The sequence below is a fragment of the Leguminivora glycinivorella genome, chromosome 1, assembly GCF_023078275.1.
Source record: "Leguminivora glycinivorella isolate SPB_JAAS2020 chromosome 1, LegGlyc_1.1, whole genome shotgun sequence".
Taxonomy (NCBI): Eukaryota; Metazoa; Arthropoda; class Insecta; order Lepidoptera; family Tortricidae; genus Leguminivora; species Leguminivora glycinivorella.
The window spans coordinates 695,131-720,334 of NC_062971.1; the positions used below are offsets into that span (position 1 = coordinate 695,131).

At 40.4% G+C, this 25,204-nt stretch overlaps 1 protein-coding gene across 3 annotated transcripts in view; it reads left to right on the forward strand.

Annotated features, from left to right (window-relative positions):
- The window catches only part of LOC125228588 (dystrophin), a 701,009-nt gene extending 676,763 nt beyond the window's left edge, over positions 1 to 24,246 (forward strand). For all 3 annotated transcript variants that reach the window (XM_048133213.1, XM_048133221.1, XM_048133230.1), the window contains 17 exons: positions 11,863 to 12,122; positions 12,538 to 12,696; positions 13,149 to 13,285; positions 14,703 to 14,821; positions 15,260 to 15,429; positions 15,748 to 15,829; positions 15,970 to 16,102; positions 16,456 to 16,681; positions 17,087 to 17,198; positions 17,438 to 17,558; positions 18,180 to 18,327; positions 18,664 to 18,804; positions 19,030 to 19,156; positions 19,593 to 19,721; positions 20,493 to 20,616; positions 21,155 to 21,262; positions 22,071 to 24,246. In XM_048133213.1, the coding sequence (XP_047989170.1) occupies positions 11,863 to 12,122; positions 12,538 to 12,696; positions 13,149 to 13,285; positions 14,703 to 14,821; positions 15,260 to 15,429; positions 15,748 to 15,829; positions 15,970 to 16,102; positions 16,456 to 16,681; positions 17,087 to 17,198; positions 17,438 to 17,558; positions 18,180 to 18,327; positions 18,664 to 18,804; positions 19,030 to 19,156; positions 19,593 to 19,721; positions 20,493 to 20,616; positions 21,155 to 21,262; positions 22,071 to 22,180 (2,406 nt within the window). In that variant the 3' untranslated portion in view covers positions 22,181 to 24,246. The remainder of the gene's footprint in view (positions 1 to 11,862; positions 12,123 to 12,537; positions 12,697 to 13,148; positions 13,286 to 14,702; positions 14,822 to 15,259; positions 15,430 to 15,747; positions 15,830 to 15,969; positions 16,103 to 16,455; positions 16,682 to 17,086; positions 17,199 to 17,437; positions 17,559 to 18,179; positions 18,328 to 18,663; positions 18,805 to 19,029; positions 19,157 to 19,592; positions 19,722 to 20,492; positions 20,617 to 21,154; positions 21,263 to 22,070) is intronic.
- Positions 24,247 to 25,204: the final 958 nt, after the last annotated feature.

Genomic DNA, 25,204 nt, shown 5'->3' on the forward strand with positions numbered 1-25,204 from the left:
GAGCTTTTTTTTGTATAGAAGTTATTGGTGTCATTACTTGGTATAAGTACGGTTCAGGCTCTTCAGAGAGTGTGCGTTAGTTATTTAGGTCTAGATACCATCAGATTCTAATCAAATAATAATCATAAGATAATGTAGGTACTTAATATATTTCACAGATAAACGTCCTCTCATAAACTCGTTGCAGACTCACAAAATAAACTGTCATTCGCCGCAAAAAATATCCGGTCAAGATGGCGTCCCTACCCGGGTATCGTCCGTCCGATCTGCGGCTCATATCCGGCTCATATCCGCTGCGGCTAGTATAATAACTTAACTTACTATACAAAAGTACATGTGGTACTAACTCAAAATGAATCTCCTGTTGTGAAACAAATGCCATTCGCAAGATTATGTAAAAGGTTCTCTCATATTCTTTCTTATAAACTGGTTGCAGTCTATTCACAGAATAAACTGTCATTCGCCGCTAAAATATCCGGTCAAGATGGCGTCCCTACCCGGGTATCGTCCGTCCGATCTGCGGCTCATATCCTCCGCTGTGGCTAGTATAATAACTTGCTATACAGGACTACACGTGTTTTGCTCGTGTTTATAATATATAACTGTCGCAAGTCAAGCTAAACGCTATAAAGTATACTTATTACTTGACTAGTAAAATCAGGGAGACTATAGCACATTTATTTAAAAATTTTAAAGCTATCGACGGTCAACTAAAACTTGGCACTAAAAAATGGCTCGAAATTAAAATTTTCTATGGAAATTAAAAAAATTCCCCTACATTTTTAATCAGTTTTTAAGTGTATCGTCTATGATTCCGCTAACGTCAAGGTTTAAGAATGCACGAGTTTTATTTATAAAATTAAGCGGTAGCTCTATTTTACTGACCTCAAAAATCTCATTACAGTCCGGCCATCTTAAAAAACTTAGACCCTGTCAAAATGTCCGCTACCCGGATATCTATGGTCCGATCTCCGGTCCTCATCACATATCATTACTCGTCTATGGCTAGTTTGATAACTTGCCGGATATCGTTCGTGACTTCTTTTGTTTGTCTTTACGGTTTATACTTCTTTTGGGGGTTTTATTAGTGACCGCAGCGGGACATAACTGAGATAAGAGGGGGAAGATGTGTACGGGAATAGTTTAGATTATGATTTGGGGAGTTTAGATAAAGAAAGATTGAGACTACCCTTAATTTGAGTTGTACGAAATATTACACAATTTTTGCCTCTCTTTTTGTGTTTTATTCTTAGCCAGAATCCAGAATCAGTGATATTATTGAGTGCCAGTGTTAGAAATGTATGTAGTTTTTGATCAGAAGATAGTAAGTAACGGTTTGGGGCATTTTTTACATACAATGAACGTTTTATTTGCATTATTTTTACGCTATCAAGTACCTTTTTAAGTTTTGTAATCGCCAAAGATTTTATAAGTGACTTTGACAGCATATACCAATTGTTTTTTTTTTTTTTTATACTACGTCGATGGCAAACAAGCATACGGTCCGCCTGATGAAAAGCGGTCACCGTAACCTATGGACGCCTGCAAGTCAAGGAGTGTCACATGCGCGTTGCCAACCCATTACAAACTCGAATTGATTTTTTCAAAAATCTATTTTAAACTGCTAAGTTAAATTGATAACAAACCGCCCTAACCCGTATAATTAATCCATTAAGCCAGATAATAATCGTCCATTGATCGTTTAATTGCAATTGATACAGGCTGTTTACACTGCCCCACTGTTAGGGTTAGGTTTATTACTGTACTGACTTGTAGGAGAAAACAGCTGTTCTTGGTTTTGACAAATAGGATAGGATAGTTAAACTTGGAGTTTTTTCTTTATACATAATTCTTTATACATAAGTGGGTGTCGTAGAAGGCGACTATGGGATATGGGTTAAATTGTGGTGTAGGCGAGAGGCTGGTAACCTGTCACTGCAATGCCACAGTTTCGTTTTCTTTTAACCCCTTATTTGCCAAGAGTGGCCCTGAAGTTTTAGTGGTTTCATGTGCTCTGCCTACCCCTTTATGGGATACAGGCGTGATTTTATGTATGTATCTATGTTTATACATAAAATGTCTATAAGAGCTTTTTCAGTACAGATGATGTTTTTTTACGCACTAGTGCGAGAAGTGGTTCATTATATGCCAGGTCGAAACTTCGGAGGCTCATCTGTACTGAAAAACGTCGTACGATACACGTGCAAAAAGGAAATTCGTAACTCGTGTTGATTTAAAACACTTTAATATAATTATCGCCACTCGTTTCGAACTTCCTTTTTTACGCACTTGTATCGTAATGTACTATTATAATAGCGTACATCCCACCAATCTTTTTTTTTTTAATCTTATTTATTTTATAAGCCATACATCTAGTTTGATTAAGTCGGCTTAAAAATAACAAACTTTAGGTATTACCTAAATCAACAGTTATTGAAATTACATTTTAAACGTTGGTTTAACAGGATAATTAACTAAGGATTACTTTTATAATATTCAAATCTAAGGTCTAGTGACTGTATCATGAAACTCAAAAATCTACCACTATATTTAGTAGTGAATTCTGAGCTCAAGATTTGATGAAAGAAGAAGAGGAGTTCCCCGCAGAGCACTGAGTTTCCTTTAAGAGGTCCAGCCTTGGTTGTTCGTTGATTGTACACTCGAGAACTAAGTGGAGGAGGTCCTCCTCTCTCTCACACCTTGAACAATTTGGATCATCTCTTTTCTTCATTATGAAGTTAAATTTGTTAAGTGGGATGTGATAAGTTCGGGTTCTGAAGCAAATAACTAACATTTTTCTGTTAAGGTTTCGAGAGGCAAACCAAGGTGAGCGCGGTGGTTCGCTTACAATGGTTCTATACCAGATGCCTTTGTTTTTTGAACACTCATTGAAATAAGATTTAAATTTGGTGTAAATGTCGGTTTTCACTTTTGAAAGATGATCAGTGTAGTGCGGTACCGTATCGAGGGGTATGCCGTTCTGTAGAGCCTCAGATGCAAGGGAGTCAGCTACCTCGTTACCCCTGATGCCGACATGTGAAGGAATCCATTGTAAACGAACTTCAACCCCGTTACGTATCAATCTATGGATACATTTAATAATGAGGTAAGCTTCGTATCTACCGATACTATTGCCCTTAGCACTTCCCAACAAATGTTGTAGACTGCTCTTCGAGTCCGTAAATATTACAATTCTACGGTATTTTGTCGATTCCAAGTAATGTAAAGCTTCACTGATTGCCAATAATTCAACTCCCATTATGGGAATACATGAACTTTCAATAAGAAATTTTGCCCCAAAACTCGCCGCTTCATCGTAAAAAGCGCAACTGGAACCGTGCTTTGTTTTGGATCCGTCTGTGTAAATTTGCATGTGATCTAAGAACTGGATGTCTATCATGTCTTCAGTACGTTGCTTGAGATCGTGAATGGGTAGTTGAGCTTTAGGTACTTTAACATTGCTCACTCTGTGCACTATGATTGAATCCCAGGGGAGTGTCTTAACATCATACGAAAGCGAGAACTGAGGCAAAACTTCACATTTTGACATAGGAAGGCTGGAATACTTTCTGAAACTCTCAAGCAACATTGGAGGATGATTTTTGCGCCAGTATCTTGTGCCCGATTGTAATGTGTTTTCTAATGTTTCTAATTGTTTCCTTAAATAGTCGGATGTTCTAGAAGAAAGTTTCAGGAAGTATTTGTCACTTAAATATGTTCTTCTAAGATTTAAGGGTGGAATACAAAGTTCGGTTTCCATTGCAAAAATTGGGGTGTCGCGAATAAAGCTTCCACAAAGACGGAGACATTGGTTCTGGATTACATCCAACCTCTGAAGGAGTTTAGAGTTTGCGTTACCGTAAATTATACATCCGTAATCAAGACGAGATCGCACCAATGCCAGATAGAGCCTTCTTAAGTGAATCGGATGGACACCCCACTTTGAGCTGCTTAGCGAACTGAGGATGTTAACGTATGCAATACACTTTTGGGCAGTTTCCGAAATGTGTCGAGTCCAATTTAGGCGACTGTCTACCCAAACACCCAGAAACTTTGTACTGTTAACAACCTCAATTTCAGTGTGATCTACACGTATATTAATCTTAGGTACATTATACTTTCTAGTGAACACGCAAAGTTTAGTCTTTGACAAAGAGATTTCTAGTCCGATCTTTGCTAACATTGCTGTAAAGATGTGAAGACCTGATTGAATGTTACTAGCACAGACATCGATGCTTTTGTTAATACAATAAAGAGCAAAATCGTCGGCATACTGTGAGATCTTAACTGTCTCGACGAGTGTGTTGCATAACTCAATTGTGACTATGTTAAATAAAATAGGTGACATGGGATCACCTTGAGCTAAGCCTTGTCTGCTAATTCGTGTTATTTCCCTTCCATTTTGTAACCTGTATATCAAAAACCTCTCTCCTAAAAATTCTCTAATATATCTACACAATAGCGGATCCACGTCAAATTTAAGTAAAGAGGTTATAAGAGGTTCAATTGCCACATTATTATAAGCATTGCTTATGTCTCCGTAAGCACATAAAACGTAGTCCTTGTTTGTAAACGCCAATTCTGTGTCTACAATAAACCTACTAAGATTGTCTTGGCATGAGAGTCCGCGACGAAAACCCAAAGTACTATCATTAAATAATTTTTTGCTTTCGAAATGGTATTCGAGGCGACGAGTTATCATTAAATTAAAAGTCTTACAAAGGCAGTTAATAAGCGAAATAGGACGATATTTAGTAGTATCAGTATTTCTTTTTGGTATGGCTATAAGTTTGATGCGACGCCACTGCGTTGGTATCTTACCTTGTTTATAAATTGTGTTAAAAATGTGTAGGAGAAACTCTTTTGCATTATCCGGCAAATTACTAATCATAGAGTAAGTAATGGAATCTAAGCCCGCCGAAGTATCTACTCTTTTAAGAATAGAATTTAGTTCTGAGAATGTAAAAAGAGTTGGATTGCAATCATTAAAAATAAAATTTAAGGGCTGAAAGGGAACGCTATCAGGGGTCAGTTCTGTTACAAAGGGAACTGCGGCACTTTCTGGCAAGTAGTCTTTAGGACTTCGGTAACCTTTAAGCCATCTAAGTTTTCTCCAAACCTCACTGCTAGGCGTATTGCTGTCTATATTTTCACAAAACTGTTGCCAGGAGTTTCTTTTTGCAAGTTTAATTAGTTTTCGAGCAACAATTACCTTTTCTTTGTAAATTAAATAGTTTTCTACTGTGCGTGATTTCCTAAAGTGTTTTAGAGATAACCTTCTCTCAGCTACTGCCTTTGATAAATCAGGATTCCACCAGGGTTTTGGCTTGAATTTGTTAGGATTAACGCCGATTTTAATATAAGGAATGGTTTTGCTAGCGCTATCCTCAATTATCTCTATGAGTTTATCGTAATTACTTTGTACGTTATCTTCAAAATGTAAACCCTCGCATGAAGATTTAATATGTTGTCTATACTCTACCCAGTTGGCCTTCTTGATGTTTCTTTTAAATTCGGAACTATCTGGAAAGCTATCAAACGTTTTAATAGAGATAATAAGGTGATCACTACCAAAAGACTCTCTAGTGACGTTCCAATCAAAGTCGAGCGAGAGATCAGCACTACAAAAAGAAATATCAGGTGCTGTGCACACTACACTATCATTGAGCTTGGCGCAGCGGGTAAAATCTCCATTGTTAAGATATACATAGTTATGTTCTAAGCTGGTGTCTGACAAGAGCCTACCCCGTGTATCAGTTGTGTATGACCAAGCCGTGTGATGAGCGTTGAAGTCTCCGACTACAAGAGTTTTCTCAGAGAAGTGACCGAAAAGGTCCTGATAGTCCTTAACGCTCACTGAAACATTTGAGGGAGAATATACACCTATGACGTATTGGAGTTTATTACTATTAAGGATTTCAAGGCATAAAACGTCAAAATTATCATAATTTCTTGGAAGAGGCTTGAGAGTGCAATTTATAGATTGGTGGACCAGGATAGCTACGCCTCCATAACCATCTGCTCGATCTTTTCTAAAGATAGAATAACCCGACAATGTAATATGTTTTTCACATTCCAGCCAAGTTTCAGAAAGAAAACATATATGTACTTTTTCGTTGTTTAGATATGAGTCTAGTTCACTTAATTTTGGAAGTAAACTTTGACAGTTCCATTGAATAATATTGAGCTTGAAACGTGTAGTCGAGACCATAAAAAAAAAGAATAAAGAGAAAAAAAAAGAGAAGAAAAAAAAAAAGAACGAAACGTAGCTTACCTACTAATTTTTCTTAGTTTCTCCCTTGTGAGATAATAGTTTTAGTTTACTTACGATGCGTGAGATTCTGTTCTTAACACTACGACATGCGATGTTAGGTATCAAGTCAGTAAACATTTCAATCAGGCCTTCAATTTCTTTTGTGTAACTGTAAGTGATATCTGAGATGTCTTTAACTCCGTATGTGTCTATGAGATACTTTTTAACTTGTTTTGCAGATAGTGGGTACGTTTTGGCGGAATCGATTATAAAGTTGGCCAAGAGATCCCAGTCGATTGATTCCAAATCACTGTGATGTGTTTTTTTCGGTTTCTTTACACTCTTGGATTTGTAGACTTCGTCTGAGCTAGACTGGGAAATGTTATCAAAGTCCTCATCGCTGTTTTCGTTGCACGATGCGCTTTCATCGTTTGTAGCTCCGCACTCCATGGTATCCGTGTTTGTCGAAGATTCCGTGGGCGGGTGTGGACGCTTGAAGGTCTCCGCAGCATGTGTCTCATCCTGTGTATTTTGGCTAGAAGCGTTTGTGTCGTTACTGTTATCTGGGCATTTAGAAGCAACGTGACCGTCTTTTTTGCATATAAAACAGGTCATAGTGTCTGATGAAAAATAGATCCAATAATTCGTATCTTCAAAGTCAACAGATATTTTCTCTGGGAGTCGGGTGAAATCTTCAGGTGCGACGTAAACTTGTCTTCGGAAGCTTAGAATGTGATTATAGCCCGTTTCATTGAGACCAGCACGGAGAAAAGAGATGGGCGACTGTGGCGTGATATTCATTTCTAACAATTTCTTTTCGATTTCAGTGTGTGGTATAATGGGGCACACGTTAGATATGATGATACGCTTGTTTCTACTGATAAGCGGTCTGATGGGTAGTTTTTGTTTTTGAATCGTGACATACTTTTTGTTATCAATGATTTCATCAGCGAATAACTTTGAGGAAAGGTAGATACAAATTCTATTGTTTGCTATTCTTGACAAAAAACGGATTTGAGATGGATCTATTATTTTGCCTAAAGCCTGGGCGTAGTCCTTTATTTGAACGTTTTCAATAGCATCGATCACGATAGCTTGATCTTTTTTTGGAAACGTTGTTGTTTGTGTTACTGTAGAATAACTGGGGGGTTGAGGGGACATTTTGTTTGTTTCTGTAGTCAGAAACGTTACGAGTTTCTATTATTGTCACTTATTCGTGGAAAAGAAATCCGATTCCATCCTTCGACACTTTTAGTCAATGAGGGTAGATATGGCACTCGTGAAAAAATAATTCACTACCGCGCGTAGATAACGACCACTCTCGCTGACAGGTCAACGAGTACTGCATCCCACCAATCTTAAAGGCCGGCAACGCATCTCCAACACTTCTGGTGGTTCAGGTGTCCATTGGCGGCGGTGATCGCTTTACCATCAGGCGACCTGTTTGCTAGTTGCCTCCTATCCCATAAAAAAAAGAAAACTAAATACAAAGGGTTGAGTCCATCTAAACTGATATAGTTGACTAAAGTTTTTTATTCAAACTATTGACATTGACGCCCGGTCTGGCCTAGTCGATTAGTGAGTCGGTGGTAAGCCGTGGTCGTGTGTTCGATTTTGTGTGTAACTAACCTAACCAAAAAATTAAAATTTTGAAAAAAACCCCGACCGCGATATAGTAGACCGATTTTCATGAAACATGGCTAAGAACACTCCCGACTAATTCAGCTTTCAGACAAAAAAAACTAAATCTAAATCGGCTCATCCGTTCGGGAGCTACGATGCCACAGACAGACACACACACAGACACACAGACAGACAGACAGACAGACAGACAAACAGACAAACAGACACACAGACACGTCAAACTTATAACACCCCGTCGTTTTTTGCGTCGGGGGTTATAAATTGCAAGCTTCAATTTTTATTTCGCGATTTCAGTATCTAGCGAGAATTACTCAGTGTAACCTAAACATAAACGGGGTTTTAATGTTTGCTCTTATCATTCAGATACAGTATACTGTATTAGGTACCTGCCACACACGCCAGCGTCAGACCGTCAGCACACCACAAAAGCTAATTTGTACGCGATACAGCGCCGTGAAACTCAATCCGTCACTGCCTCAGTTGCCGCTACAAAGGAGTTTGACGAATATACTAACATGTTCCTGTGTAGTTACTGAAAGTTCAGAACATGTTACTCGATAACGAATAACTACAATACCAAATTTAAACTATGAAGAAACCCCCGAGATAGTGGACCGATTTCCATCAAACTTGGCTTCTGACACTGCCGACTAATTCATCCTTCAAACAAAAATCTAAATCTAAATTGGTTCATCCGTTCGGGAGCTACAATGCCACACACAGACACGTCAACACCCCGTCGTTTTTGCGTCGTCGGGGGTTAAAGAGAAGAAATGGTTTGTGACGTACTCGCTATCGAGTAACGTTTTCAGAACTCGTGGTAGTCACACTGGACGTGATTAAACGCGGCCAGGTTTTCTAGTAGTTAGTACCTAACTACCTACAGTAATGACTGTGATATAAGATGTCAGGAGCCTTGTATTGATACTATTGATAGTACACGCAAGAATAGATTGACTAGTGTCTATTTGTATGGCCATATCCAACGTTATTTAGATACATACAACATACATACATGTTTGAAAAAATCATAACTTCATGTTACATACACATTTTAGAACTTACTCATATATAATCAAATGTATAAATTGGTAGGTAGTTACAGTACCTAGTTAACATGTTATTAGATATGTAACCTACAATATTGAATTTCAAGTAGGTACCTACCCTATAAGTTGGTGTATTAAATTAATTTGTAAGATTAGTTCTTAAGTTTCAATTAAGATCAAATTATATTAATTCTCGGCCAGAGGTTATGTCTGGCTATCCAAAGGGGTAACGCTGCCAGCCTTCTGGGCACCATAACACACAGTGACGACTTGGAGATCATTTTTTACTTACATACTTATAGGTTAATTTTAAGTTAGGAAATATATTACTTTTTATCTTTATTGTATATACATATTCCTTATTACTTTTAGTACTTTATAATTTTACGTAATAGAAATAATGTTTTTAGTTATTTGTTTAAGTAGTTTTTCATTAAAAAAAAATTGAAACCGAAAGTAAATAACATGCATGTATGCTCGACCTTCAAACTGGATCTACAATAAATATTATAATAAAAACACTTTAATGATCTGTGTGGGAGTCGACAATTCTTGTGCCGGTTTTTGCCACAAATTTTAACGGCAAGCGATTTCACATTATTCTCAGATAAAAGCAATCTTAGGTACGCGTTTATTTTCTATTCTCCATACTATAAAGAAACGTCGGTGTAACTCAATATTCCTAAATCCACTCTCAGTCACCCTGGGGACTTTTACGGCGCGCTGATACTGAGCCGCCGCGGAAAATTGTTTCGAAGACATCTATTACTTTATGATAAGGGGGTGTCGTAAAATTGAGAGTGTGATATTGTGATATACACTACCGTCAAAAAGTTTAAGACCAAACACGATATATGCAAATAATCAACATTTCATGAAGTTCCTATGAGAATATTACTTTTCAGTACCTACAACCGACAAAATAAAGCGTATAACAATTTATTCCACAGTAATTTTATTTAAAAAGGGATCATACGTTCGTTTTTCTCATCGAAAAATCCTCCTCGACGCTTTTTCACTTCCGAGCAGATTCTTGGCATTCATGCTATAAGTTTGTGTAGCGTTTCTTGGCTAATGGATTTCCACTCGTATTGCAGTATCTCCCATAGAGCTGTTGCAGATGTCGGACATTGTCTTCGGACTCTACGGTCGAGTTCATCCCATAAAAGTTCGATCGGGTTAAGGTCTGGGGATTGCGGTGGCCAAATCATATTTTTTAACACACCTTGGCGTTCTTTATTGACTATGTAGCTTCTACAGATCTTTGCTGAGTGTTTGAGATCGTTGTCGTCTTGCAAAACAAATGGGTTGCCGATCAATATAATAAGATTACGTTGTTTTCTATTGATTACAAATTTAGTTTGATGATTTTTAGAAGGGTTTATAACAATGACACTGAACATTGTGTTTGGTCTTAAACTTTTTGACGGTAGTGTATTTATGCGTGATAGATAGGTAGGTGTATCAGTTTCTTTTACGTGCGTTTTCACATTATCATATCCGATATCGGATGTCTGGCCGATATCCTATATATTTACGCCACCATCTTTGATTTTTTCCTTTGAAATCCTTCCGGCATGCGATATCGGATCGGATAATGTGAAAACGCACTAATGGTACATAAATGTGCCTTCGAAATTCAGTACACTACCTTATGGTTGTCTCAACAGTTATTTTATTATTATTCAAGACTGTAACACATGCTGAAGCCTGCGAATTGGTAGTTTCATACGTAATAACAACACCGCAGATGCCTTTTATGGCCGCTGCATGCTGCAAATTTGTTTACCCATGGTTTACCTTCTGTTTTTTCCTAGCGTATGAAAATAGGAAGAACTATTGTAATAAGTCCTTTTGAATTATTTGTAAGTAAAAATCATAATTTTTTTTCTGTAGACGAGTCTTGTTACTTAGTTTAGAATAAAATGTAAAATGCTGTCAGATCTCAAACATTAACCTTAACAAACTAAATTCCATCAACCGAATTATCAATCTGAAAACGAAAAATAGATACTTAGTGGCAAAAGTGTTTCGACAACTATAGTTTAGCAGCTGAAACTGATCGAAACAGTCTGGTTCTGTCACGCCAATACGAAAGAGCGATAGAACTGCGGTAACGATATTATCGTGAGCGTCCGTGCATTTGGCTATACGTACCCAGACGTCCGTATGCTACAGAGATTACCATCTCACCAGTCGGCGGTCGTAGGCTTGTTTGCCACCGACGTAATATAAAATAATTAATTACCTACCCAATGTGCATATAACTGTTGCAAGCGCATCGCATGCGTATACGCATGTCAGTAACGCGAGCCGCGAAGGCCGCCGCAAGGTCACCAAACGAGTTGCTGAACTTGGCCTCAGGAATGCCAGTGGGACGTGGGACGTCCTTTGTGGGTTGTGGACTAAATTAGCTCAGTCTGGATCTTAGGAATTTTGTAACTTGAAGCTGTAGGTATGCCTTGTATTAGGAACGTTGGCTGCTCCAAATTGTTTGTTGATACAATGTTATAAATATGAAACCCATACTTTACATACATAGATTTATTTTTTAAATTCTTAGATTCGTTACATCGATTTTATCTAGAACCGCAAATGTAAGCACCTACTTAGTGACTTTGAGGCGACTTTGAAGTATTAATATGACTACGAGGACACTTAAAAACGTGTGAAGTTCTTCTGAACATTCATTTGTGCCAAGTTTATCCTAATAACGTTATATATGAGTAGTTTACGTTTTGAAAAATGCTTGAAAATGGATGATTTCCCATTGAACATTACTTACGTTCGTGTCTACACCATTTGTCCATAGGTCATCTATATGTGTTCCGCTAACAAACGTTTGAACTAGCAACAGTTGAACTAATTTTTATAAGACTTATTCACCGCCACTAAATGCTCGTTTTTCCATTCCAGCGCGTCCGCACCTTCACATCATCATTGGACGAGCTGACCGGGCGCGTGCAAGCTGCCGAGACAGCTCGCTCCTCCTGGCGCGGGCCCGGCGACGCTCGTGACGCCCGCGCACAGCTCGACGCGGTGTCTCGAGCCCGCGCACAACTCCCACCCCTGAGGAGACTGGCTGATGAGCTGCAGGGACAATTGCAGGCGCTAGCCAGGGATAAGATTCAGATTCCTGAGCAGTTGGTGGCTAGGCTTGATGATCTAAACACTAGGTAAGTTCAAACACCAGTATAACTAATGAAGATGGACGCATTATCAAGGGCGTGAGTACAGCTGCCGCCGCTGAGGATATTGGCCGGTGAGTTGCAAGGACAATTGCAAGCACTGGCGAGGGACAGGATTCAAATTCCTGAGCACCTGGTGGCGAGGCTTGATGATCTAAATATTAGGCCAGTTCAAAGAACATAATAAAAATCGAAGCGGTGTCCCGAGACCGCGCACAGCTCCCACCTTTGAGGAGGCTGGCTTATGAGCTGCAGGGACAGCTGCAGGCGTTAGCCAGGGACAAGATTCAATTTCTGCACTTATCCGCATGTGAAAAATACTGATTCGAATGAAGCAGCAGCGGCTCTTCAGACGAAATCTTTCTTAAAATTTCCTGCTAAGATTTATGTTTCCTCTTTCCAGGGTTGGCGCTCTCTGTGCCGGCGGTGAAGAACGAGCGAGACAGCTAGCCGGCGTAGCGAGGGATGGAGGCGCGGGCGCGGCGCAGGGCTTCCTCGCCGGCTCTGTTGAGCAGCCCTGGGAGCGCGCTGTCACTCCTAACAACGTACCTTATTATATCAAGTGAGTACTGTTCCAAAATAGAAAGATATACCTCATAAAATGTATCACAAGGGGACAACTAAAGAGTACTCGTACCGATAGGTGTTGCCTTCTCCTATTCGAGTGCTAGTACGAGTTTTAGGTAAAGCCCGGGTCAAGGGCTTATACACGACTCGCAAGCAGTAGTCTATGTACTCGTACAGTCAAGTGTAAAAATATGGATGTACACATCTTACTCAAAAATATGTCCCATAGCACCTTAGTCCGGTGTAATAAGAGCGTAGTACCATATTTTTGAGTCGATTTCTTCGATACTTATTTTTGTACTTGACTGTACGTCCACGAGGCTTTATTGTATGTTGCCTTGGTGGAACTATTTACAAGTCTTCTCAGAACCTTAAAAACTATCCATTTCTTTGCTGAGCATATTCTGCGTTTCTACACTTATCACTATTTTGTATATCTATTTTCAGTCACGAGCTCGAGACGACCCACTGGGACCACCCGAAGATGATCGACCTGATGAATTCTCTCGCGGACCTCAATGAGGTCCGGTTCTCCGCGTACCGGACAGCTTTGAAGCTGAGGACAGTCCAGAAGGCTTTGTGCAGTAAGTTCCTCTCTAACTGGTAGACGACCCTGACCTTAACGACCCTGGACCCCAACAAGGTCGGGTTCTCCGCGTACCAAACGGCTCTGAATCTGGGGACAGTCCAGAAGGTTTTGTGCAGTAAGTCTCTCTTTAACTGGTAGACGACCCTGACCCTGACGACCCTGGACCTCAACAAGGTCCGGTTCTCCGCGTACCAAACGGCTCTGAATCTAGGGACAGTCCAGAAGGCTTTGTGCAGTAAGTCTCTCTTTAACTGGTAGACGACCCTGACCCTGACGACCCTGGACCTCAACAAGGTCCGGTTCTCCGCGTACCAAACGGCTCTGAATCTGGGGACAGTCCAGCCCCTCTAGCACAACTTGCCTTGTCGCGCGCGAGTCCATACTTGAAGTCGCGCTTGATGTATGGACTCACGCGCGACAAGGCAAGTTGTGCTAAAGGGTCAGAAGGTTTTGTGCAGTAAGTCTCTCTTTAACTGGTAGACGACCCTGACCCTGACGACCCTGGACCTCAACAAGGTCCGGTTCTCCGCGTACCAAACGGCTCTGAATCTAGGGACAGTCCAGAAGGCTTTGTGCAGTAAGTCTCTCTTTAACTGGTAGACAACCCTGACCCTGACGACCCTGGACCTCAACAAGGTCCGGTTCTCCGCGTACCAATCGGCTCTGAATCTAGGGACAGTCCAGAAGGCTTTGTGCAGTAAGTCTCTCTTTAACTGGTAGACGACCCTGACCCTGACGACCCTGGACCTCAACAAGGTCCGGTTCTCCGCGTACCGAACGGCTCTGAAGCTGAGGACAGTCCAGAAGGCTCTGTGCAGTAAGTCTCTCTTTAACTGGTAGACGACTACCCTGGACCTCAACGAGGTCCGGTTCTCCGCGTACCGAACAGCTCTTAGGCTGACAGTCCAGAAGGCTTTGTGCAGTAAGTCCCTCTTTCACATTTATTTCAAGCGACATATTATATTCTCGAGTTCCACAAAACCAATCCAAGAGTGACCACTATCATTTCAAATGTAGCTCATCAAAGGTAAACACCGAAAACCCGCTACACGAGCCCAGGTTTCCTTGACAATCTGGTCGACGTTTCAAGGAACATCAAAGCCAGCTGGTTGGCTGAAAGATGGATCCAAGATTTTGATTTGAGAGGGGCTGGGCCGGCTCAGTATTTTTGTTTGGGAAATACTTAGAGCAAGTTTTCAACAGGAATGGGGACCAAATTATTTTGGCTTGTGCTCCTTAGATCCCAATATTCCCAATATCATTTATTCTTAGTGACCGATATTTCTGTTGACCAAACTATATTTTTGTTATAGTTTTTATTAGGTAATTCTTGGCTGTGACGTCCAATTCTAATCCCCATGAAATTTTACATACCTGATTTCGGTTATTTAATGTTTAATTATAATTTGCAGTGCACATGTTACAACTGCCAGCGGCATTAGAAGCCTTCGACTCGCACGGACTGCGCGCGCAGAACGACCGCCTCATCGACATACCGGACATGATCACTGTACTCACATCTCTCTACGAGGTAAGTTATCAATGAAGTACGCTGGTACTTGTTTTTTAAACGAACTCTGCCCCGTAACTAAAAATCCTTGTTGCCGCAAACCGCAATCACAACTAAAATTGAAGTGTCCTTTTGACCCTGAAACACCAAGACTATCATTCCGTGATGAAAGAGAAAGTCGTAGAATTAGAATAGAATGTATTGAATTGGATCCCTTAGATACATTTGACTCTTTTCTGTTTAAACTCTGTCCAAACAAAGACTCCATATCTGATATTGTGTGACTGTTCTATCATGGACGCTGTTCGTTTCGTAGTGTGCAAATACCATATGTATCTAATACTTAACACCTTGGTGGACACTAAACGCCTATAGGCGTAATCCCATTGTTCCTTCTATTGTGTCCTGCAGGTGTTAATAACGGAAAAACAGAGTTAATCCCTTGACCATCTCTTCCAGGTGATAGCCGCTGAAAATCCAAGCCTAGTAAACGTGCCGCTCTGCCTAGACCTGTCCATCAACTGGTTGCTCAACGTGTACGACAGCCAGCGGACCGGACAGATCAGGGTGCTGAGCTTCAAGGTTGGCCTCGTGCTGCTCTGCAAGGGGCATCTTGAGGAGAAGTACAGGTGAGCCGACTGTAAAAAGGTCCTCATCACTATGGACAGATTATGTCTGATTGAATGTTAATAAATTTAAGTTATAAAATTAAGTTAATTTAGATTTAATATTTCTTGAAACTGTTCAGACTCCATTATGATTGGGGTTTTAGGCAGAGAGTCTAAGTGGTCCTCATACGTGTTCGTGAATATATTTCTATTCGCGGATTAGCAAAGTAATTTTCTAGATTTTGATTAAGTATCATGGATTTCCGCAAAGTAACGCCTGATTCCATCTGAAGGACATTGACATCAGAAGACTTCATATGAATTGTTCTTTCTTTGCAGGTATCTCTTCCGGCTGATAGCTGACCCATCCTGTAGAGCAGACCAGAGGAAGCTTGGATTATTACTGCACGATTGTATACAGGTAGAATATCTTCTAATACCTACTTAAACATGCAGAGTAAACAATACAAGTTATACTGATATTAGGTCTGATTGGTCCAAAAACTTGATTTCAATTCCAATGTTCTTTGAATTCTTATAAAATGTTCCTGCTTTCCTCAGGTACCAAGGCAACTAGGAGAAGTGGCTGCTTTTGGAGGCTCCAATATCGAGCCGTCCGTACGAAGCTGCTTTGAGCAGGCTTCAGCGGCGGCCAAAGAAGGCCCCAAAGGCGGCACTCTTGATAGGAAGGGAGGTAAGAATCTACCATCAGCACTGAGATAATTATTTTCGCAGATACACCAACCCATCTTGATTTTTAGTGGGATTTAGTGGGAGAGGAACACTATTTTAGTAAATGGAGAATTCTTCTGGAAAGATAATAGGTATTGAATTAATCTTCTTCTAGACTTATAAGCAGCATTTTCAACTATCATCCTTCTGCTAGGCAACTATCATCATCCACCTCTTATTATTCAGGAGGGTTCTGACTTCCTTTGATTGAGACTATTTGTTTCATCAGGAATGATAAATTGCAATTAGAACAGGCATTACAGTGGAACAACTCATTCTATTTGTCCAAGATTTCATTCTCATTTTTTATTACAGCAACAGAAAAAGACAAAGAAAAAGAAGACGTCAAAGAAAAGACTCTAGAACGCGACGCCGACGGCCAGCTCCAATTCATCGAGGCCTTCCACTTTCTGCAGTGGCTGCAGAAGGAACCACAGTCCATGGTTTGGCTGCCTGTCCTGCACAGGCTGGCTGCTGCAGAAAACGCCAAGCATCAGGCCAAGTGCAACATCTGTAAGGAGTACCCGATACAAGGCTTTAGGTGAGATTTTTGGCTACTTATTTTTTATAAAAAGATCGTTCAAAGCGAGCTGCATGTATAGGGGCAAATTTAGCGCGCTCTCCGGATCTCGAAGATTTATTCTACAGTTGCTGCAATAAGAACCGCAGTGTATGGTGTGGCTGCCTTGGATTTGTGTAAGATTTTTGACTTATCAATGTTGATATACCAAAGGACACATCGGACACTGCCATAAGTAGGACTCGTCGATCAAAACTAAACTTTCGAAGCACGCTCTACCTGTCAGGTTTCGCCAGAGATGATAATTGTGGATGTTTGTCGAAACATGCAAAACTTAATACGACCTTCCAGATAGGTAAAGACGGTACTCCCATCTAGCTACCCGAAAATAGTCTGTCGCCTTAAATATAAATTTGTACATTTCAGATATCGTTGCCTGAAGTGCTTCAACTTCGACATGTGCCAGAAGTGCTTCTTCAGCGGGCGCAAGGCCAAGAACCACAAGCTCACGCATCCTATGCAGGAGTACTGCACGGCGGTAAGTGCCGTTATGATTAATTCATAACGAAAAGCAGAAAGCTTTTCATTTCAGCCCCTTGTGACAAATGAAGATGCAGTGCCAGAAACACTATATAGCAGAAAAACAATATCTATATGAATTCGTCTGTATCTCTCTCGGAGATATATTTTGAAATAAAAGAAAGTTCGTGAAAAGCACAACCAGTGATAAAAAGTTGTGTCAAAAATAGTTAAAAAAAAACTTTATTGTGTTTTCAGACGACATCAGGCGAGGACGTGCGAGATTTCACGCGCGCGCTCCGCAACAAGTTCAAGTCTGCTCGTTACTTCAAGAAGCACCCGAGGGTTGGATACCTCCCTGTGCAAACTGTGCTTGAAGGTAAGCTTATTGTCTCATCATTGAATGTGCAGCTGTACTCTGACACAGGTTTCTACTTACATCTATCCAGGAGTGAACTGATCAAAGCTGTGGCCCGTTTCTCGAAAGGTACAAGCCTTCAAGTGTGTTTCCATGACAACCCATACGATTTGAAAGTCGCGCACTTGTAATACAAGGCTTGTACCTTTCGAGAAACGGGCCCCAGATCTTTGGATGTCTTCCTGCCTTGTCACGTTCTGTAAGGTTTCAACTCCTGGTTATCGTGAATTTAACTCTGCACCAGCTTGGTGCTAGAAAAGCTATTCTTAGGAATGATCGATATTATACGGAATTCTTAAATTCGGAATTCTTTGACGACCGGTCTGGCTTAGCGCGTAGTGATCCTGACTGCTAAGCCGCGGTCCCAGGTTCGAATCCCGGTAAGGGCATTTGTGTGATGAGCACAGAATTTGTTCCTGAGTCATGGATGTTTTCTATGTATATAATTATGTATTTATCTATATACGTAATTAAGTATATCGTCACCTAGCACCCATAGTACAAGCTTTGCTTAGTTTGGGGCTAGGTTGATCTGCGTAAGGTTTCCCACAATATTTTTAATCCAATGTTTCTTTTTACCAGGTGACGCGTTGGAATCACCCGCGCCATCGCCGCAGCACGGAGCCGGCGCCAACCTCGGCGGCGATGACATGCACTCGCGACTGGAGCTGTACGCCACACGGCTGGCTCAGGTCGAGCTGGGCTCCAGGCCTGCTGATACTCCTGACAGGTAACTAAAGACTGTCTTTCTCTTTCTCTTCAAAAGAAATCTGAAATTACCAAGTATCACGAGTAGCCCGAGACATTTTGGGGTAAGGGTTTCGACCAGAAACTTGATTGTTAGATAATCAAGTTTCCTTAACTCTCTTATCATAAAGGTTACACAGTAAAGTCGTATTTTACTTTCAGTGTCTGCATCTTTTCTGTGATGACTTCACGAAAGCGACGGCTAATAAGTGAAAAAGTTTTAAAGTGGACGTTAGGCTCTGAAAGAGCATAGGGAGGCACCAATCACTCAAATATACTTTGAGTTGGTTTCTTACCTATCACTTTGTTTTGTCTTCAGCGATGAAGAACACCAGCTGATCGCCCAATACTGCCACTCGCTGAACGGTGGTGGTGAGACGGAAGATGCTCCACGATCACCCGTGCAGGTCGTCTCCATCATCCATCGCGAGCAGCGACACGAATTGGAAGCCATGATCAGGTAAGCCATCATACAATGTTGTATTCGCCTCTGAATGTTTGGCGATGAGGATAGGATTTATCCCTTAATTTCTCATCTGTGATACCAGGGACGTTGGTTTCCATGTATGTGTACGCTTTTTACTTAAGCAGGTACGAGGATATGCGATGAAAACCGGGATGGGAAACCAGTGTTCAATGCGCTTTCTCTCATACGTTTTTCAATGGATCTTTTCGCCGTTTTCAGGGAGCTAGAAGAAGAAAATGCGAGTCTGCAAGCGGAGTACGAGCGGCTGAAGGCCAAACAGACCCCAGGATCCACGCCTGAAGAGCAGCACGGTGTTAACGACAACAGGAACGCTCCGGTCGATCAGGTATTTGACTAAATCTTAAACCTTGTATCGTAAAGATTACGTGTCAGTACAACAGACTGAACGCCAAGCAGACCCCAGGGTCTACACCTGAATAGCACCATGGTGCTAGTGACAACAGGAATGCTCCAGTAAATCATTTACCTACTGGTATCCAAACCATCCAAGATGACTTTGACAGCATGAGGGGTTGAATGCCAAGCACAATAAGCCAACCCCAAGATCTACTCCAAAAGACCAGCACTTGGCCGCATTTCTTTCCTCATAGTCTTATTTCAACACGTTCTCTCCTTCCACATAGTCTTATTCATTCTCTCAACCTTCTACCAACGACAACACTGTTAGCTGTACATTTGTAATCCATATTACAAGTCTACTAAGCCTAGGGTTAAGATTGTTGCTATTAGTACCTAATGTCTTCCTTACCTTGATATTCCAGGACATGATGGCAGAAGCCCGCCTGCTGCGCCAGCACAAGGGCCGCCTGGAGGCTCGCATGCAGATCCTGGAGGAGCATAACCGGCAGCTCGAAGCGCAGCTCCAGCGTCTAAGGCGTCTGCTCGACGAGGTAACTTACCCAAGAAATTTATAATGATGTGCAAGTTGCGGAACTTTTTAAATGACCGAAAAATAAAGGGAATTTAAATTTATGAAATTACAATTATCCATACAAAGTAGAAGTTTCGAAGATGAAAATTTCAGCACATCAGTAGTCTCCCCTACTTGGCTAGAATTTTAATGACCTTGGATCGGAAGTCGGATGTCAGAATCACTGGAACGCAAGTGTATTCTTGTAAATTTTGAAGATCATTAAAGAGACCAGAGGCTCATTGGTCTCACTGCATTGAATGTGATCGCAATAGATTGCAATGTATGTCTGTAAGTAGGTATGTGTTCTCTCGAAAACATTCGTATTTGTCATGCTACTTCAGTCAACGTCAGTACTTTTTGTATACTGTGACTGACTGAAATATTATTCATACTAATATTATAAATGGGAAAGTGTATGTGTCTGTTTGTTTGTCCGTCTTTCACGGCAAAATGAAGCGATGAATTGACGTGAGTTTTTTAAGTGGAGATAGTTGAAGGGATGGAGAGTGACATAGGCTATCTTTTGTCTCTTTCTAACTGCAAAAAACTTATGGGCTCTCTGATATGATATAACTGTACTTAACTGCAAAAAACGGTCCCATAGTGGATACTCCCAACTGAGGGGAGACTGAAATCTTCTCGAGGCTGATAGGGTTAGAGCCGGCGTAGCTTTATTTATACTGATTGTAATATGCCTACTTGAAAAATAAATATTTCATCGTCATAACGTTTTTGAATTGTATTCCAGCCGTCATCGGGATCCCCGCCGGCTCGCACGGGCACGCTGCAGACTCGCTCCGTGACGGCCTCGCAGCTCGCCACCGACTCGCCCGCCAAGATGCACAACGGACTCTATCACGACTCCCAAACCAGTGAGTATGCGAATAACTTTATAGTCGATGAGTGACGAATTATAGTTATCACCAAACTTAGGAGTCAGGAAAGTCGTTTCAGATAATTATTGTCTTCTTTAACGGTTTTTGAACGGACAAAGAACCATTAGTCACTTTGGAGTTTGGCACCATAACCAATGCAGTCGAGGGTTAGATCATTAAAATTATTCCTTATTAATAAACTACATTTAAAATGAAATACCTACAGTAGTGACCCTACGTGTTAGTGAGATACACGTACATAGATAGTAATTTAGTACTAGCCACCATTTGTTTGATAACCTGTTACTACTGGTGGGAACCTATAATTGGCTGTTTGTTACTAGGGTTATATTATTTATTCTGAATTGTAAGCTGTTGGTTCTCCAAATAATAAATAAATAAGTAAAATACCTATTAAATGAGACAACTTTGAACTTTGACGGCCTTGAGACACCGTTTATACTTTGAAGTTCGTCCGAACGGCCATTTTGTTTCCACCTCGTTGTCCGCCATTTTGACACGTCCTGTTCCCAAGACGGGCGCTGGGCCGGCCCGGGCGGCGCGGGCGCGGGCGAGGCGCGCGAGGCGCTGGAGCGGCCGCCGCCGCCGCCGCACCACGTGCACTCGCTCATGCACTGCGCAGGTGACCATCAGAATGTTGGCTGTTTGCTGTTTGTAGCCGGTCTAACAAGCTTGTCACTAGAAAAGGCGCGAAATTTTAATGTATAGAAAATCGGGATATTCTTTGCGTATATTTTTTTTTTCTGCCGCTTTTTTTCTAGTGATGAAAATAGCTTGACAGACTTTAGTTGTTTTTTTTTGTTTAAAGTTTTTTCAAATTGGAGTTATTTTTAGTCGGTTGAAAAAAATGCTTAAGATACGTTGTTGATTCTTAGATTTTGTTCCTGTGTGTACCGACCATACCTACTAGGTTTGCGCGCGCTTGGCGCGCGTTCTTTTTTATTAGCTTTGAATATGGCACGATCGCTGCAGTGTCCGAGTGTCTTAAATCATCGAATCCGCACTTGAACTTTTTTTTCTATTTTGTCAGCACATGTTTATTTTGTTTTTTGGTGTTGTCAATTATGCATGGTTTTTACACGTGTTTGTTTGGGTTTTCACTGACATATTTTCTTATCTGTTCATGCGAACCATGCAGGACGCATACCGTGAGGTAAAGTAAAAATTATTACTTTGATAGGTATCTACCTACTTTATAACAGTCGAGATGTAAAACGTCTTCGTTCCTGACCATCTTAAGAAATTTGCCAATAACTTCGCTAAGAGCAACAAGAATTGTCAAGATTACGGTGTTAATTTCATCTATTAAAAAAAAACAACATTTTTTGTCATTTTATGGCACTCATCCCACCAAAAGTCTATTACTCGTTTTGATGGGACAAATGCGTTCTGTTTTTTTATTTAAACATAAACAATACCTTCTATTACAGATGACCTTGGGCGTGCCGTCGAAGAACTAGTATCTGTCATGTCAGAGGAGCAAACAGAGAGCACTGCCCCGCCCCAATACTCCAACGGCAAACCACCCAAAGAAAAATAAGGCACTCGACACGCGCACATAAGGGACACGGAGCGCGCTCCGAGTTGCCAGCGTTTAAAATATCCCGGTGGCCAGGTTCACCGCTTTTCCGCTCTGGCAACACTGATGTTAAAATACTTGCTGCAATGGTAATGCTTATATTTCTGTATATTCACCATTTTGTTAGCAATGATGCGCGATTTATTTTGCCAGTGAAATTGACGCGCTCATTCTTAGTTTAGAAAGGTGGAAGGTATTACTAATTTTCGACTCATCACTAACCTGCACATGCTGTTATATTTGTACTATATGTAAGTGTCTAACATTCCATTATCATCTACTAATAGCGATCGAACGGGACTGTCAAAATCTTGTACTACGGTATAAGATTATTTAGGAAGGTCTATGAGTTGTAGAACTAACTGTTATCACCAGAGGTTACGAACCAGGAGCATGTCATCATCCTTTTCTAGTCATTACAATTGGACAAGGACCCATGATGTCAACGAAAAATCCTGTTTGGCAACCTCGAGTTTAGTTTATAACAGCTCAGAGTTCGATTAAGACGATTATCGTATGCAACGCTTATTGTATGGATAAGGGCATGCCATTGTTGCAGTACAAATCGTGTTGAGTCATTCTATTCTTTATCTATTTTTATATAGCAACACAGATTTTTCTACTATTTTTTTCATTCTCATGCGGCAATACAACAGTGTTGCCAGAGCGTAGCGCAACGAAAAAGACAAGTAACGAGCATTTATACTATAATGTACCAAATTTGTGGATACTTGATAAACTAATCTATACATTTATTAATTGTTTAAGTACATATCTTGTTAGTACAATCTCCATTATCATATCACTTCTTGTAAATTTCCATATCATTTGCTGTGTATAAAAAAAACTGGCACGTATCACAAAATTAAGTCCATAATTTCGTTGTGACGTCACGATGAACAGTTTGGATGGGGCTGAAAGCTTTAATAGAATCACAATTTAGCTTTAACTACCCTGTTTTGAGACGATTTATATCAGAAACCTGGCCGAAAACGAGCCCACTGGGCCGATTAGTGGAAAATGTATTGTTATATTAGATAGAAATCTCTGTTCTTGAGCGTACAATATATGCCAAGTGGCCGTAGCTATATGGATTTGTTACAGTTCGCTAGTAGGTGTAGTCGTAGCAAAACAATATCAGCATTACTATGGCCCTATGCACGATAAACCATGGTGATTTTCGACTCCTTAAATTGACCTAAATTGTTCATTGGTTGTGTACAATCGCCATGATCTATTATGCAAATCAGCCACTATATGTATGTTATATTAACGCGTTAACGAAAGAATATAATATTATTAGATGAAAACTAATTGCGCTGCTTCACGCAATTTAGTGGTACGATGGTTCACTTCTCTACATATCTGTACCTCGGACTGTCGAGCTCTTCTTAGCGACTATAACTACTAAATATGTATCCAACTTTTTCACTATACCTAACCTCGACGGTAGGCCACGTTTTTACCTATTGTATGAGACCGTTTTTTATGTCCCATTCCGATATTCGGATTTGTAACGTGTCTAGTAAGATGCTGCCTACCTTTTAGATAAGAATATATTGGAGAGATGACTTTTATACGAATGTTAAGTATATCTGTTGACGCTAATTTTTACAATAAGGACTTCCGATTTAACCATATCACGGTTTATTCATTTTTTAGCGCGAATTGGAATTCTAAATGTTAGTTTTGCGACCCAGCGTTTTTTTCCGCTGGCAACATTATAGGATTTCACTTCGCTCGACCGTTACGTTTAAATTTATTAAAAATAATTTGGCTAATATAGTATCTAAGAAAAAGCACAATTAAATATTATTTTAACGAAATGAAAGTAATTAAATTTACACTAATATATTGTTAATAATTTTATTATATTTGTATTGATTTATGTAGAATGGAGGTTTTGTTTCGAAACTAATTATATTTTAATTTTTGGCAATTATATAAACTATTCTTCTTCCGCATTTATTTGTGTTTATAATGTTTTAGGAGTTAAATAAATCCAAATAAACATTCGGCATAGTATATATTTGTTGTATCTTTTACTGTTTCCCCCATGCCCCCCTATGTTGGGTTGGAGAACATACTCTATACGCCCTTTATGAGGTTTAACCCTCTGCCTCAAACTCAGGAATCTACAAGGTTTTCTCAAGGGCCCGTAACTTTCATGCCGATAAATTTGACGTCACGCTGCTTAGATGATTCAAGAATTTTATTTAATAATTAATCATTATTCATCAATCATTTTAATCATGACGTCAAAACTAATCAATTCATACGTGAAATGATTAATACCTACTTGATACGTAAAAAGTAAATTATAAATACATATTATTAAATAGTTTTGTTACCATATTCATATAAAAACAAAACGTTACCTTTTCGTTTCACGTATCAAGGTATTAATTATACCACGTATGAATAGCTTAATTTTGAAGTCGTTTGTACATATTGATTAATGAATAATGATTAATTATTACGTTAAAACTATTTGGTTCATTCTATCTGTAGTGTGATGTCAAATTGATGTCATCAGCATGAAAATTACAGGCCCTGGTTTTCACGTAAAATGAAATCATCCAGGTTTGATGCTCAATCAAATACGAACCTTGAGTCGGACTCCTAAGGTTGAAACATTGGTGTATGGCGTCAGTGTACTATGCCTTGAAAAGGATTAGTCGAACTGCCCGAGGTTATTTGCATACTCTAACGGCCTAGCCACGACAATGGTCTAAGGCGTTTGTGGCAGCGGCAAGCGGTAAGTCACAAAAACAAAAACGCAGCGCGCGCGAGGCATGCCACGACCTTGCCGCTGTTTGAAATCGCGCGCGGGTTTTTACGGGCCTACCCGCGGGAGCGGCGCGCGGGGCGGCGCGCGACTCGAACAACTGTAGCGCGCCGCGCCCGCACCGCCACGACATTACAGCGGCGCGACCGGCCTAGGCGGCTAGATGGGGCTAGCGATTCCGCGCGAAACAAAACATT